We start from the raw sequence: 16,699 nt of genomic DNA on the forward strand, positions 1-16,699 counted from the left end.
GTTTAGGTGCTGTTCTATCTCAAAGGTTGGGTGTTGATAAGCCATTACATCCATGTGGATTTTTCTCTAAAAAATTGACCGGTACTGAAAGCAGGTATGACATTGGTGACAGAGAATTACTAGCGGTTATCAAGGCTTTGAAAGAATGGAGACATTTATTGGAAGGTACATTACATCCTGTTACCATCCTGACAGACCACAAAAACTTGTCCTATATCGGAGAGGCCAAGCGTCTGTCCTCCAGGCAGGCTCGTTGGTCGTTGTTTCTTACCCATTTCAATTACATTCTGACTTACAGACCTGGGTCAAAGAATTCTAAAGCCGATGCGCTATCTCGCCAATATGAACCCTCTGCTTCAGTTGAACCACTTTTGTCTTCCATTGTACCCAAATGCAATATTATTGCTAATACCAGTCTCAAAATTCATTCCCCGCTACTTGACCAGATCTTGAAGTCACAACATCTAGCTCCCGGAAACACTCCTGAGGGAAGAAACTTTGTTCCTCCTGAACTTCAACTGGAACTCTTACAGTGTTTTCATGAAAGTAAAATAGCTGGTCATCCTGGTATTCGCAAGACGTACTCTCTGATATCCAAGGATTTCTGGTGGCCTTCTCTTCGTAAGGATATTGAGGAGTTCGTCGCAGCTTGTGAGACTTGTGCCAAGACTAAACTATCTCATGCATCCCCATGTGGCCTGTTACATCCCTTGGACATTCCTGAGAAACCTTGGTCCTGTTTGTCCATTGACTTTATCGTTGATTTGCCTGCTTCCAAAAGACAGACTGTTATCCTCACGGTGGTGGATAGATTTACTAAGATGGCCCATTTCGTGCCTTTACCTAAACTTCCGACTTCTCCTGAATTGGCGGAGATTTTTGCGAGAGAAGTTTTTCGCCTACATGGGATTCCTTCAGAGATTGTTTCTGATAGAGGCTCTCAATTTGTCTCACGTTTCTGGAGATCCTTTTGTTCTCAAATGGGCATCAAATTGAACTTTTCCTCTGCCTATCACCCTCAGTCTAACGGAGCTGCTGAACGTACTAATCAAAAGATCGAACAGTATCTGCGTTGCTTTGTTTCCGAACACCAGGACGATTGGGTCGGCCTGATTCCTTGGGCGGAGTTCGCACACAATAACCTTGTTTGCGATTCAACTCGCTCTAGCCCTTTCTTCATGAACTATGGCTTTCATCCTTCGATTTTTCCTTCGGTTTCCTCTTCTCAGGGGATACCGTCGGTTGATGATCATGTCGCCAACCTGAAGAAACTATGGGATCGGACTCGACAAATTCTATTACATAGTTCCTCGCTGTTCAAGAAACACGCTGACAAACATAGAAGAGCGGCTCCTGTTTTTGTTCCTGGGGATAGGGTATGGTTGAGTACTAAGAATATTCGCCTGAAAGTTCCGTCCATGAAATTTGCTCCTCGCTACATAGGCCCTTACAGGGTTCTCACTCGTATCAATCCGGTTGCGTATCGCCTTGCTCTGCCACCTGCCTTACGCATTCCTAACTCTTTTCATGTCTCCTTGTTGAAACCCCTCATTTGCAACAAATTCTCCTCTAAGGTCTCCTCACCTCGTCCTGTTCAGGTGGAGGGTCGGGAGGAGTACGAGGTCAGCTCCATCATTGACTCCAGAATTTCAAGGGGAAAATTGCAATATCTGGTCAACTGGAGGGGATATGGTCCTGAGGAGAGGAGTTGGGTACCTCAGGAGGACGTCCATGCTTCTCGCCTTCGCAGAGCATTTCACCTTCGCTTCCCATCTCGCCCCGGTTCATTCCGCCCGGTGGGCGTATCTGAGAGGGGGGGTACTGTCAGGGTACCTGAGGCCTCTACCTCTAAGGGAGGTAGAGACTTGGTGGTGTATCCGTCCAGGCGAGCTGTTTCCTCCGTTCCTCGCGGTTCATCCAGTCACTTAAACACCGGCCGCGAGGAATCCACGTCCTTTTCTAGCAGGACGCTCAATACATGACGTCATGACGCTAGCACGAGCAATCTGTCACTCAAGTGTCCGATATCCAATCGGTACTTGTCAGAGGCGTGATTTCCATCCAGAGCCAGGGTATTTAAGCTTACTCCTTACTTCTGCTCATTGCCCTGTCGTGGTTCTAGCTTGTCTAGTCACTCAGTGCTCTGGTATTCTAGTTTGCTCCATTGGTTTTGACTCGGCTCGTTGTACTTCCCTGTTTCTCTGTTATCCCTTGACCCGGCTTGTCTCTCGCTTATCTGTCTTCTCGTTCCCTCGACCTCGGCTTGCCTCTGACTATTCTTTACTCTCGGTACGTTAGTCCGGCCATTCTAAGGCCCGGTATACGTACCTTTCCACTCTTTGTACTCTGCGTGTTGGATCCCTGTCCCGATCCTGACAGTATGAGAATGCAGTGTGTGTGTATGAGAATGCAGTGTGTGTGTATGAGAATGCAGTGTGTATATGAGTGCAGTGTGTATATGAGTGCAGTGTGTATATGAGTGCAGTGTGTGTATATGAATGCAGTGTGTGTATATGAATGCAGTGTGTGTATATGAATGCAGTGTGTATATGAGTGCAGTGTGTATATGAATGCAGTGTGTGTGTATGAGTGCAGTGTGTGTGTATGAGAATGCTGTGTGTGTGAGAATGATGTGTGTGTGTATGAATGCAGTGTGTGTGTATGAATGCAGTGTGTGTGTATGAATGCAGTGTGTGTGTATGAGTGCAGTGTGTGTGTGTGTGTATGAGTGCAGTGTGTGTGTATGAATGCTGTGTGCGTGTATGAATGCTGTGTGCGTGTATGAATGCTGTGTGTATGAGTGCAGTGTGTGTGTGTGTATGAATGCAGTATGTGTGTATGAATGGTGTGTGTGTGTATGAATGCAGTGTGTGTGCATGAATGCAGTGTGTGTGTGTATGAGTGCAGTGTGTGTGTATGAATGCAGTGTGTGTGTGTATGTGTGTGTGTAATGCAGAGTGTGATGCAGAGCCTTGGTGGGGGGTGGGCATTTTTATTTTTTAATTATTATTTTAATATTTTTTTTGTTTCATTACATTTTTTTATTATTATTTTTTATTTTATTATTATTTTTTATTTTATTATTATTATTATTTTTTATTTATTATTATTAATATATATAAATTTTTTCGGCCCCCCTCCCTGCTTGCTAGCTGGCCAGGGAGGGGGGCTCTCCTTCCCTGGTGGTCCAGTGGATGGGCACTGTGTAGGAGGGGGCTGTGGGGGCTGCAGAGAGATGTTACTTACCTTTCCTGCAGCTCCTGTCAGCTCTCTCCTCCTCCGCCGGTCCGTTCAGCACCTCGGTCAGCTCCCAGTGCAAATTGCCATAATACAGACTCTGACTCGAGTATAAGCCGAGTTGGGGTTTTTCAGCACAAAAAATGTGCTGAAAAACTCGGCTTATACTCGAGTATATACGGTAACAATTAACAAATAGAACATTTTAACTACAAAGATCATAGAAATTAACTGAAGAGAGAAGAGTAGTCTTTGGCCAACATCTTTTCCTCAGGTGGAACAAAGCATTTCTGTTCCTTGTTGTGAATCTTCTATCACATCCATTTCATACACTCACTCAATAAAGCTAATATTGTTTATTTTTTTTCTTTCACCACTGATTCAACCAGGATGTAGCCGTTGAAAACAGGGCCGCCATCAGGGCATGACAACCATAATGGTTGTCATGAGCCCGGCGGTCCTGGAGGGCCCCGAGCCCCACATTCATTATGTGCACACACACACATATATATATATATATATATATATATATATATATATATTTATATCTAGCGATTTTTCGCTATATATATGTGCACAGAGGGCCCCCTGCTACCTGTACAATGAAGAGGGGGCCCAGCAGCACACTCTGTCCTCCTTTCCAGCTGCTCTCTGTCTAACTTTCCTGCACCCTGCGGCCGCCAGAGCATTGCCACAGGTTACTATGGCAATGCTCCGCACAGCACGCAGGCCTGTCTCGTGAGAGTTAGTCAGAGAGGAGCTGGAAAGGAAGACAATGTGTGCTGCTGGGCCCCCTCTTCAATGTACCGCGGCTGGCTCCCTCCACCATGCCACTGGATCAACAGGAAATGCAATCTCCCCCCCTCCCTGGCACGGTAAGAACCAGGGAGGGGGGAATAAAATTGAAATATACACAAATAAATAAATAAAAAATACTCCCCTCCCCCCTATTTTACACACACACTGAATCCTTACAAGCACACTCTGCACTACACACACACACTACATTCACTAAACACACTCTGCACTACACACACACTACATTCACTAAACACACTCTGCACTACACACACACACACACACACACTACATTCACTAAACACACTGCACTACATTCACTAAACACACTCTGCACTACACATACACTACATTCACTAAACACACTCTGCACTCACTACAAACACTACATTTACTAAACACACTCTGCACCACACACACACACACACTACATTCACTATACACATTTTGCACTACACACACACACTACATTCACTAAACACACTCTGCACTACACATACACTACATTCACTAAACACACTTTGCACTACACACACACTACATTCACTATACACACGTTTCACTCACTACACACTACATTTACTAAAGACGCACGGCACTACACACACACACACTACATTCACTAAACACACTTTGCACTCACTACAAATACACTACATTCACTACACACACTACATTCACTATACACACTACATCCACTACAAAAACACACTCTGCATTCACTATACACACACCTATATTGACTACACACACACACTCTGCATCTAATGCATGCATACAAACATTACACAAAACGTACAATCTGCATCCACTATACACACTGCATCCATGACACACATACTGCATCCACTATACACACTGCATCCATGACACACATTCTACATCCACTATACACACACACACACTTCATCCTTGTGGGCGGACTCGGGGCTGGCCCCGGGGGCCCAGATCTTGAGCTGTGTCAGGGGCCCTAAAATTTCTGATAGCAGCCCTGGTTGAAAATTCCAAATGTCATGGAATTGGCGACTATGCTTACCAAGACGTATTCGAATTCAAACATATTCAAACTATATTTTTTATTAAAACATAAAATTAGATTTTCTAAAAACCAAATGAATACCTTCCATTCAGTCAACTCGTCAAATGAAAAACATCTCTAAATACCACTATATCAAAGTCCCTTTCTTATAAAAGGTTTCACCATATTTGAAAGTCATGTGTTGGGTAAGAAGCATGACCTGTAGACATCAAGGTAAAGCAGACACACAAAGCCAGGGCTCATTTTTGTTAAAGGGTTTATGGTGGAAATCAGATATATGGATGTGGTAGCAATCTTAGGTTGACACAATGATATCCAGTCATAATGATATAATTTAGCACATTAAAGAAAAGTTCTAAAATTCTGTATTATTCAAGTGAATCAGATAGAAAGTCAATCTCCATTTTAGATGATAATCCTACTTCTTCTGTAATCCCCAGGCCCAGAATGAATTCATCTCTCCTGAAGTAAGTATTAAATACATAATGCTTCAAAATAAATATCCTGTTATTGATACAGATATTTTAAATCTACTTGCTGTTTCAGGAAAAATCAACCTTTGGAACATCTGTAATCACAGTGAAATCAAGACAAACAGTAAGCTTGTTTCTTTTATCTTACAGGCATATACAATCTCTTTCATATATGTATATATATATATATATATATATATATATATATATATATATATATATATACCTGTATATTTCATTGCAGAAATACATGGAAAGAGATAGCATGATAAACAAGATAACAAATAAATAACCAGAAAGAAAAAAAAAAGATATTAAAAGTACTTTTAGTGAAAAAGTAAAAGAATAAAAGAATGTATGTAACAGTTCGGGATGAAAGGGATAATTGATGTGTATAATTTCCTTTACTGAAATACATATTACATAAGAGGGTTTTAAAGGGTTACTTCAATCACCATAACCACTACACCTCGATGTTTGTAGTGGTTATGAGGCCAGGAGCACTTTTGGCTAGTTCCTCGGTAATGGGCAAACTGTTTAGCAACCTGGGTACCTGCTCCGATACTCCCTGGTGGCCCGGTTTCTGCAGTCCCACAGAAGGTGGAGGCTACAGCCCTCACCATTCAATGATGGAGAGTGTCAGCTGACCCCTTTCAGCCTTTGAATGTAATTCTGTGCAGTTAAACGGACATTGGCTGGCTGATGAAACCCCAATGACACCGCCAGAGTTAGATTTCCACCTTCAGCTTTGGAGGGGTTAAACTACATAAGGGCAGCGCTTCTTAGTGAAATGCTGTATATACAGAATCCAGGCACCATCATGATCACTTCATATCATTGAAGTGGTTATGGTTCTTGGAGTAACCCTATAAGTAATTTATTCATATTGTAGATGTATTTTTGTTGCATGGATGCACCCATTAGGATATCACATTATTTACCTTTATTAATCTGTTTTTAAAGATGTTGCAATAATGGGTTATTAGCATCACACACATATTTTTGGGGCAAATTGCCCTTTATGTCAAGAGTGGTATGCAGTCAAGTTTTTAATTATGCTATACCTTTTTACACTATACACAACCTATTAAATTAATGGTATATATATTACATACATTTTACAGACTGTAACTGAAAATTAAATTATTCTTGCATTAGACTAACAAATTAATCACACACTTTTTTTTTCTTTTTAGAAACAAGTAGCAATAGGAGCTGAAAGTTCTTTGCATGCAAGACTTGCTGGTGTCATCTATTTGTATAATTTTAATTAAAAATAAGAATATATAATAATTATATGTTTGTCATCATTACACACTGCAAATATTATAGAAAAAAAATGTAAATGATTTTAGTACGCTGCTCAAATATTGGTTTGCCATTTTCCGGTAGGGACTAAACGGTGGGTGGAACTGGAAAAGTCTCTTAAGAATTCTGATCTATTCCAGTCTAACATCTGGCTCATAAAACGAAGCAGGCCTCTGTTTCAGTTCCAGTGCCCTGGAACTCTTAACTCGCCTTATGGGATGTGCTGACTTTTAAACATGGAGCATGTAATGCCCCCTACCCTCTTATACCCATCCTTAGAAAGTTTCTACCCACCCGTTGACAAATGGGACTTTTGGCATATAAAGGATGTTGGCCTTCAAAGAATAAAAGCCTTGCAGTACTTTGCTATTCTAGTGCTATGATTTATGTTGCTCAGTGGGAACAAGACGTAAATAAAGTATTGGAGGATAGGGATTGGAAGGATATATAGAAGACCCTTCTAAGCCTTGTAACAAAGTACTTATGAGATGGAACAGACAAGAAATGAGTGTCCTAACGATAAAAAGTAACTTTTAATGGTTCTATTAAAATTAGTGAGTCAATGAGGATAAAATATCCAATATATATGAGTAAATATTCATAGTCCTAAAATACCAATGTACTGATACTGACTGTTAAATAGAGGTTAAGGATAGATCTTATTATAATTTGTTTATGAGTCTATTCCAATGGGTCAAGAAAATGCATCAGAATTGTTCTTAAAATTCGAGAGCTCTGAGTTTTCTTATGCAATAGGTTGAGCACAAAAGGAATAAGACTTTCTTAAATGGATGGATCAAATAGCCATAAATTTGATCTAAAGAAATAGATTATAGCAAAAAGAATTGATTATATCAAAAAAGGAGGGAGAAGGTTCTGTTCAAAAGTTTTCAGAAACCTGTTCTCAAATATTGGAGCAAAACATAGTTTGCAATCCACAGTTGTCTGATTATAAAATATCAATTGCTAAATAGTTCGTTTTGGAATAGTCTCAAATCTTGCATTCTTACTCGTTGGTAAATCAAAGCCAAGAGACTATTCTTTACCCTCTAAATAATAGTTACATCCCTTTGTTTCTTGTATCCAAATAGGAATGTAATGAATGGTATCAAAGTGCACTAGAAAGTTAACATCCCTTCATAATTGTATCAATTTGTGATGTGTAAAGGTTATTTCCAAGTGCACTATGAATTATCCACTTTGGAGGTACTGTTAAATTACCTCCGTGGATACAAACAAACCGTTATTGCTGTGGGGATGGAAACAGGGCTTACTGTTTAAAATAAATGTCGGATATGGCAAAATGGCCAAAAGGTATAAGGAGAGAAGCCCTAATCCTCAAAAAATAGCAATACTGGTTAAGAAAATATATACTCAGGGTACGAGCTGCGTTCAAATGAAATATTCTGGTACTGGATGTCAAATGCTCAAAGTCCCAGAGTGCCTCTGATGTGCGTTTCGCCCACAACATGCCAGTGAGGCGCTTGATTTGCGACGTTGGAATTCAACACTCCTAATGTTCGACCGCCTGCTCCAACAAGAAAAAGCCGTTAATGAATATTTGTATGACCGGGGTGCTAGGACAGCCTCTGGGGAGCTGGGAATTTTTTGCCACGTTACTCTACGCTCATGCGCAATGCCTGTAGGCTCATGCGTCCTTTTGAGGAGGTGACAAACCTAGTCAGTCGCACCGAAGGCACCATCAGCAACATCATACCATTTGTTTTCTTCCTGGAGCGTGCCCTGCGAAGAGTGCTGGATCAGGCCGTAGATGAGCGTGAAGAGGAAGAGTTGTGGTCACCATCACCACCAGAAACAGCCTTATCAGCATCACTTGCTGGACCTGCGGCAATGCTGGAAGAGGATTGTGAGGAAGAGGAGTCAGAGGAGGAATGTGGCTTTGAGGAGGTGGAGGAAGACCAACCACAACAGGCATCCCAGGGTGCTCGTTGTCACCTATCTGGTACCTGTGATGTTGTACGTGGCTGGGGGGAAGAACATACCTTCATTGAGATCACTGAGGAGGAGGAATGGGAAATGAGTAGCTCGGCATCCAACCTTGTGCAAATGGGGTCTTTCATGCTGTCGTGCCTGTTGAGGGACTCTCGTATAAAAAGGCTGAAGGAGAACGACCTGTACTGGGTGTCCACGCTACTAGACCCCTGGTATAAGCAGAAAGTGGCTGAAATGTTACCAAATTACAACAAGTCGGAAAGGATGCAGCATTTGCAAAATAAATTAAAAAGTATGCTTTACACAGCGTATAAGGGTGATGTCACAGCACAACGGGGATCTAACAGGGGAAGAGGTGAAAGTAATCCTCCTCCTCCCATGACCACGCCGGCAAGGACAGGACGCTTTACAGACGTGTTGTTGATGGAGGACATGCAGAGCTTTTTAAGTCCTACGCATCGCCACAGCCCTTCGGGATCCGCCCTCAGAGAACGGCTCGACCGACAGGTAGCAGACTACCTCGCCTTAACTGCAGATATCGACACAATGAGGAGCGATGAACCCCTTGACTACTGGGTGTGCAGGCTTGACCTGTGGCCTGAGCTATCCCAATTTGCGATAGAACTTCTGGCCTGCCCCGCTTCAAGTGTCCTGTCAGAAAGGACCTTCAGTGCAGCAGGAGGTATTGTCACTGAGAAGAGAAGTCGCCTAGGTCAAAAAAGTCTAGATTACCTCACCTTTATTAAGATGAATGAGGGATCGATCCCGAAGGGACTGACAGTGGGCGATACATTCGACTAAAAAAGGCCCGATGAGATGAGCTGCCTTGGGCTAAAAATGGTCCACAAACTGCTGTATTTTAGCTCTGAATGCCGGTTGACTTGCGTGACTTATCCGCCACCAACTAGGGTTCAAGCCGCAATGTTTTAGGGCACTTTCTGCTTGGGAAACAAACATAAATTTTTCTGGCCGCTGCTACAGCAGCAGCTGCAACAATATCTAATTTTTCAGGCATGTGTACATGCCTAATTTTTCGGGCCTCTGGTGCTGCACTGTGGCTTCAGAAACCAAACCAAAAAAAAGGCACATAACAGGGATTAAACTGATAGGAATAGTACTACTTAACACACCACTCCTATCTGGTGGCACATTAGAGCAGTGCCCCAAATTTGTAGGAGGAGGAGGACCGGCCAAGCATCTTTTTCCATCTCCCGGTTCCTCCCATATACACGTCCCCTGAAAGGGCGCCAGCTCGTTATTCTCTTGGGCGCCAGCTCGTTATTCTCTTTTTCAGTTCACTAGGGACACTTTACTGCACTATGGGCACTTAGACCCACTCTTTGTCTTGCACAGTGTTATTCCTAGCCTGCATCTGTGATGGGAAATCAGGCAGTCATCTAAACATTTAAATTGAGCTTTAGCTTAGAACACCCTTGAAGGTGTTTAAGGAGATTAGGGCTAGTTTAGAGGATTCTTCTTAGACCTCTCTGAGTCTTTATAGCCCTTCTACCTATCCAGCATTTCTGGAAACTAGCTAAGAGTAAGGGTGGCTGTGTGTCTGTGATACATGTAACTTTATATCACCTTATTGACACTTTTTATGACAGCATCACTCCGGTCTCTATACTCTCTGCCTATACCCATCTATTTAGAGGGAATTTCCTTGCCCCTGGCAATATTATATAATAGGTAATAGTATTACCATTATTACACAATTAGCCACTATAGGGGAATGAGTGTAGTATCCCTTTGTTATTTATAAATGATACAATAAAGACTTTTGTCCATTACTCAATTTACTTTAACAAAGGGTAATAACCACGGTTTTAGGAAGAATTACTTTCCCTTTCTCCCTCTATTATACACCTATGCTCACTAGGATTTGTAGGTATCACTTTATTATAGTTGTCTAACCTTTTCCTATGCCAGTTTTAGATCTCCTTCTTGGGAGATTTTTTTCTTTTTTTCAGTTTATTAGCATACCTGGGTACAAGCCCTCGGTGGGGCTGGCACCACCACCTGATCACATTTCCTTGTTTCTTCCACTCATACCGCTTTTTCCATCTTTGAATGGGGTTTGGCGAAACAAGGAAATAGTCCTCTACTCGTAACAGGGATTAAACTGATAAGAATAGAACTACTTAACACACCTTATAATAACGCAGAGAGAGGCAACGCAGAGAGAGGAGTCTGAAGAAGAGGAGTCAGAGGAGGAAGGTGGCTTTGAGGAGGTGGAAGACCAAACACAGCAGGCGTCCCAGGGGGCTTGTTGTCACCTTTTGGGGACCCTTGGTGTTGTACGTGGCTGGGTGGAGGAAGAGACCCTCAATGACATCAGTGAGGACAAGGAACGGGACATGGCTAGCTTGGTATCCAACCTTGTGCAAATGGGGAGTTTGCGGTTGTGCAAATGGACTGTTTGCGGTTGTTTGCGGTGCGTTAAACGGGGAGTTTGGTCTGTCACTGTGAAGTGGGCATAACCCTTACACTACCTGATCGATACATCATACAGTAGGTCCCCCCTTCATTATTTTTATGGCCCCCACCCACCGCTCATGGGTGGGGGCGGGCGGGAGGACAGTAGGTCCTCCCCCCATTGTGATTTATGGCCCCCACCCACCGCGCAGGGGTGAGGGCCGGGGGGAGGACAATAGGCCCCCCCTTATTCTTATTTACTGAATATTCCCCTGTATAACAATGTTTGGCATTTAGTGAATATCCCCTCTTCTGCTCTGTGTCAGTGTGTATCAGGGTCTCTGAGGACAGGTGTCAATCCATATCTGCCAAGTGACCCTATGTAGGAGGAACAGTCCCTATTCTGCTCTGTGTCAGTGTGTATGAGGGTCCCTGAGGACAGGTGTCAATCCATATCTGCCAAGTGACCCTATGTAGGAGGAACAGTCCCTATTCTGCTCTGTGTCAGTGTGTATCAGGGTCTCTGAGGACAGGTGTCAATACATATCTGCCAAGGGCCCCTTTGTAGGGGGAACAGTCCCTATTCTGCTCTGTGTCAGTGTGTATCAAGGTCCCTGAGAACAGGTGTCAATCCATATCTGCCAAGTGACCCTATGTAGGAGGAACAGTCCCTATTCTGCTCTGTGTCAGTGTGTATGAGGGTCCCTGAGGACAGGTGTCAATCCATATCTGCCAAGTGACCCTATGTAGGAGGAACAGTCCCTATTCTGCTCTGTGTCAGTGTGTATCAGGGTCTCTGAGGACAGGTGTCAATACATATCTGCCAAGGGCCCCTTTGTAGGGGGAACAGTCCCTATTCTGCTCTGTGTCAGTGTGTATCAAGGTCCCTGAGAACAGGTGTCAATCCATATCTGCCAAGTGACCCTATGTAGGGGGAACAGTCCTTATTCTGCTCTGTGTCAGTGTGTATCAGGGTCTCTGAGGACAGGTGTCAATACATATTTGCCAAGTGACCCTATGTAGGGGGAACAGTCCCTATTCTGCTCTGTGTCAGTGTGTATCAGGGTCCCTGAGGACAGGTGTCAATCCATATCTGCCAATTGACCCTATGTAGGGGGAACAGTCCCTATTCCGCTCTTTGTCAGTGTGTATCAGGGTCTCTGAGGACAGGTGTCAATCCATATGTCAAGGTGTCAGTATGTCATATGTCAGGTGTCAATCCATATCCATTGTGATTTAGGAATGTTAGGTGATTTATGCCCTTTATGGATTAAAACCAGACTCTACATCAACTGTGTAATTTTCCATGGGAGTTTTGCCATGGATCCCCCTCCGGCATGCCACAGTCCAGGTGTTAGTCCCCTTGAAACAACTTTTCCATCACTATTGTGGCCAGAAAGATTCCCTGTGGGTTTTAAAATTCGCCTGCCCATTGAAGTCTATGGCGGTTCGCCCGGTTCGCGAACATTTGCGGAAGTTCGCATACGCTGTTCGCGAACCGAAAATTTTATGTTCGCGACATCACTAATTACAAATAAAAATAATTCAACAACTTCTGGTGGATAAATCTGTATGGGCTATGCAACAAAGATTATATCAAGGTCAAAATAGAGCAGGGAAACTGATGGCCAACAAGTTGAAACAAAATTTAAATAAGGGTAAAATAAGTTATTATACAATAAATACATTTTTGTTAAGCCGAGAGATATTGCTGTATGTTTTGAAAAATACTATCGTGATCTCTATAATCTACACCCCCCAAGTATGGATAATGATGGGAAAAAAAGGAAAATAGTTGACTTTTTGGATAAAATGTGTCTTCCTAAAGTCTCCCAAACAGAGTTGATAAAGTTAAACGAAGATGTTACGGAACAGGAAGTTAACTGGGCAATCTCAAAATTGAGAATGGGCTCAGCGCCTGGCCCAGATGGTTTAATTAATCAATTTTATTCACTCTGCAAAGAGGAGATCGCTAACTACTTGTCGCAAACATTAAATGAACTTAAGAAAGCAGGTCAAGCACACCCGGAGTTGCTGGAAGCACAATTACAACTTCTAAAACAAATAAATCAACTCAGAATGTAGTGACTTTAGACCTATATCTCTGCTCAATGTGGATATAAAGATTTATGCTAAAATTTTAGCTGAGAGATTGAATCAATATATCCACAAATTGATTAATCTGGATCAAACGGGTTTTATTCAGGGGCGATTGGGTTCAGATAATATCAGGAAATTATTGAATTTGATCTCAGTGATCAAATATAATAAAATAGCAGCAATCTTCATAGGACTTGACGCTGAGAAAGCTGGGTGGATTGGGACTTTATGTTCCTCCCCCTGTCTAAATATGGTCTAGGTGAATTTGCTGACAAAGCGGTAGCTGCATTATACTCTTTACCGACTGCTAGTGTTATCGGCCAAAACTTTAGTTCAGGGAGGTTTGGTATTTCAAATGGCACCAGGCAAGGTTGCCCACTATCTCCATTAGTCGTTGCCTTAATCATTGAACCATTGGCGATTGCGATTAGAGAGTCTTCAGATATAACAGGAATAGAAGTAAACCAAAGGCATCATGTAATTTCCCTTTATGCGGATGACGTAATAATAACGCTAGGAAATCCTGAAAAATCTTTAAAAGCTCTACAAGATATTATAACGGAGTACAGTGGAGTTTCCAATTATAAGTTAAATGTAAAGAAATCTGAAGCACTGTCCTTTAGTTTGGGGCGAATTGTGAAAAATGCATTAATTCACTTATATCCATTTAACTGGCAATATTTAATAACTCATTTAGGGATAAAACTCTTTGTTGAAATGAAAAAAATACTGACAGTTAAATATCAATTAGTTTATTCTAATATAACGCAAATTTTGGCTACATGGAAAACCTTAATATCTCCTGGTCGGATAGAATAGCAGCGATTAAGATGACAATACTACCTAAGATCATCTATATCATGCGCTGTATACCCTGTCAGTGTCCCGTTTATTTGCTTAATAAGTTGCAGAGGGCGATTGATCTATTTATCCATCAGAATAAAAGAATGTGAATTAAGATACCGATTTTAGTTAAAAAAAATCTCGAATGGAGGGTTAGCATACCCAGACATTAAGAGATATCAGAAAGCCGCCCTAACGGCACACATCCTGAGATGGAAGGAAGAGGAAAAGAAAAGTAATTGGATGTCGATAGAATCTTTTTTTTTTTTTTTTTTTAAACAAACACATCTGAACTCAATAATCTATCGAGAGGATGTATCCGGTGTCCCAATACATAGTAAAGATTCGACAACTTGGTATATTGCTAAATGTTGGCTGAAATTGAACTGCAAATATTCTCTGATTCCATTACCAAGCCCTATTACGCCTATTGTTTGGTTGTGGGAACACATTCAGTCTCCCTTGCTTGAGAGGCTGTGGAAGTTGGGCTGTAGACACTTAAAGGATTTATATGTTAATAATCAATTTTCTTCATTTGAGTGTCTACAATCTAACTTTAAGCTCCCTTCTAGTTTATGGATGGAATATAACCAGTTGAAGTCTAAGATTTCATCCTCAAGTTATCATCTAAAGCAGTTTAGACAATTGACAGCCTGTGAAAAAATAATAAGCTCAACTAATAAGAAGCATTTGCTGTCAAAATGTTTTAATGTTTTGAGAGATAGGGAGCTGGACACTAAATCTCTAAGTATAAGAATTTGGAAAGAAGAATTAAGTCAATCCTGGCCTATAGAAGTATGGGTGGGAGCCTTCACCTTAACCGATAAATTAATTAAACACGTTTCATATAGGGAAACATACTTTAAAATCTTAAATAGATGGTATGTAACTCCGTTAAAACTTTGGAAAATAAAGAAAGATGATACATATAAATTATGCTGGCGGGGCTGTAATCAAGTAGGCTCAGCATTGCATATGTGGTGGTCCTGCCCCTACATTCAAATATACTGGCAGGAGGTAAATATTGGGGTATCTCGAATTGCAGGTGAAAATATTAACTTAACGCCAGAACTGGCTTTATTTTACCTAGCCATTATATGAAAGAACTATAATCCCTTATCCTTCGAGTCTATTGAGTCTATCGATCTCGAAATGGTTAATTGCTGTAAATTGGAAGGGAGGAGAGCTCCCGAAGTGGTTAGAAGTAGAGAGGGTGATGCAGAGAAATAGAACATTAGAAAGAGAAGATGGGCACTTAGGGGCATCTATAAACCCGAAATATAGATGGGCACTATGGGATGATTATTGTTTGACCCCCTGGATAAAACTTACTATAGTTATTCCTCTTCGTCAGCCTACCGTCCCTTTAGATCCTTGGAACAATGAATGTGGTATGTGTGTGGTAGTTCAAGTATAGGTACCCGAAGATACCTCTTGGGATTTGTCTCATTCCTAAGCTTAAATTAATTGAATTTTTTTTTTTTTACTCATTTATTTAATTATTTTATGATCTTTTTTTTTTTTTCCCTATTCTCTATATATATTTAAATGTATGGGAAATTGCGTAAGAGCCAGGATGAGGACAATATGTTGAGGTAATTGACAGTTATAGGGTAAAACCTGTACTGTGTTATAATAGTATAATAATATATTGTTAACTGATAGGTCGATTGTTTTGTATGTTTTATGTAATATAGTGTCAAAGTGAAATTATTGTGAAGAAATTTGCACTTATTTGAGTTTTATGTATTTTGTGACAAAACCAATAAAAAATATTTAATTAAAAAAAAAAAAAAAAGAACTGAGAAGTGGTCTGTGGTCACCACCCGCAGAACCACTCCTTTTATTGGGGGTGTCTTGCTAATTGACTATGATTTCCACCTGTTGTCTATCCCATTTGCACAACTGCATGTTAAATTGATTGTCACTCAGTGTTGCTTCCTACGTGGACAGTTTGATTGACTTGGAGTTACATTGTGTTGTTTAAGTGTTCCCTTTATTTTTTTGAGCAGTGTACATTATGGTTATAATGACCACTGACTGAGGTTACCGAGGTAGTTACCACCAATTGTCATAGCAATGTGTAAAGGTTTAACGATTCTTGGTATCTGAATTTTTGGGGATATGAGTCAATTCCAGGACTGTTGGATGCACATTTTTTGCAAGCGAACGATAATTATCAGTACCAATCCTGTAGACAAATCGCTAAAAACTGTGTTGGCATAAGGGTTAAGTGGTGGTAAAAAGTAAAAATGCCTGCACGTGTTGAAATATCTACTATTTTAATATTGATGACTGATAAAAAAAAGGAATAAAGTTTATTAAATATATATATATTTTTTTTTTTGGTAATTCATTTTTTTTCTTCATTGAAAGGGACACTATAGTCACCCAGACCACTTCAGCTCAATTTAGTGGTCTGGGTGCCAAGTCCCCCAGGTTTTAACCCTTCAGATGTAAACATTTTTTTCAGAGAAACTGCTATGTTTACATTGCAGGGCTAATCCAGCCTCTAGTGGCTGTCTTCCTGACA

At 41.2% G+C, this 16,699-nt stretch overlaps 1 protein-coding gene across 1 annotated transcript in view; it reads left to right on the forward strand.

The window, feature by feature from the left end:
- GPLD1 (glycosylphosphatidylinositol specific phospholipase D1) overlaps positions 1-6,840 on the forward strand; it is a 50,085-nt gene extending 43,245 nt beyond the window's left edge. The window contains exons 23-25 of the mRNA XM_063451674.1: positions 5,515-5,541; positions 5,621-5,671; positions 6,744-6,840. Coding sequence (XP_063307744.1) covers positions 5,515-5,541; positions 5,621-5,671; positions 6,744-6,821 — 156 coding nt within the window. The 3' untranslated portion in view covers positions 6,822-6,840. The remainder of the gene's footprint in view (positions 1-5,514; positions 5,542-5,620; positions 5,672-6,743) is intronic.
- The last annotated feature ends 9,859 nt before the right edge of the window (positions 6,841-16,699 follow it).

This window comes from Pelobates fuscus, chromosome 4 (genome assembly GCF_036172605.1).
Source record: "Pelobates fuscus isolate aPelFus1 chromosome 4, aPelFus1.pri, whole genome shotgun sequence".
Taxonomy (NCBI): Eukaryota; Metazoa; Chordata; class Amphibia; order Anura; family Pelobatidae; genus Pelobates; species Pelobates fuscus.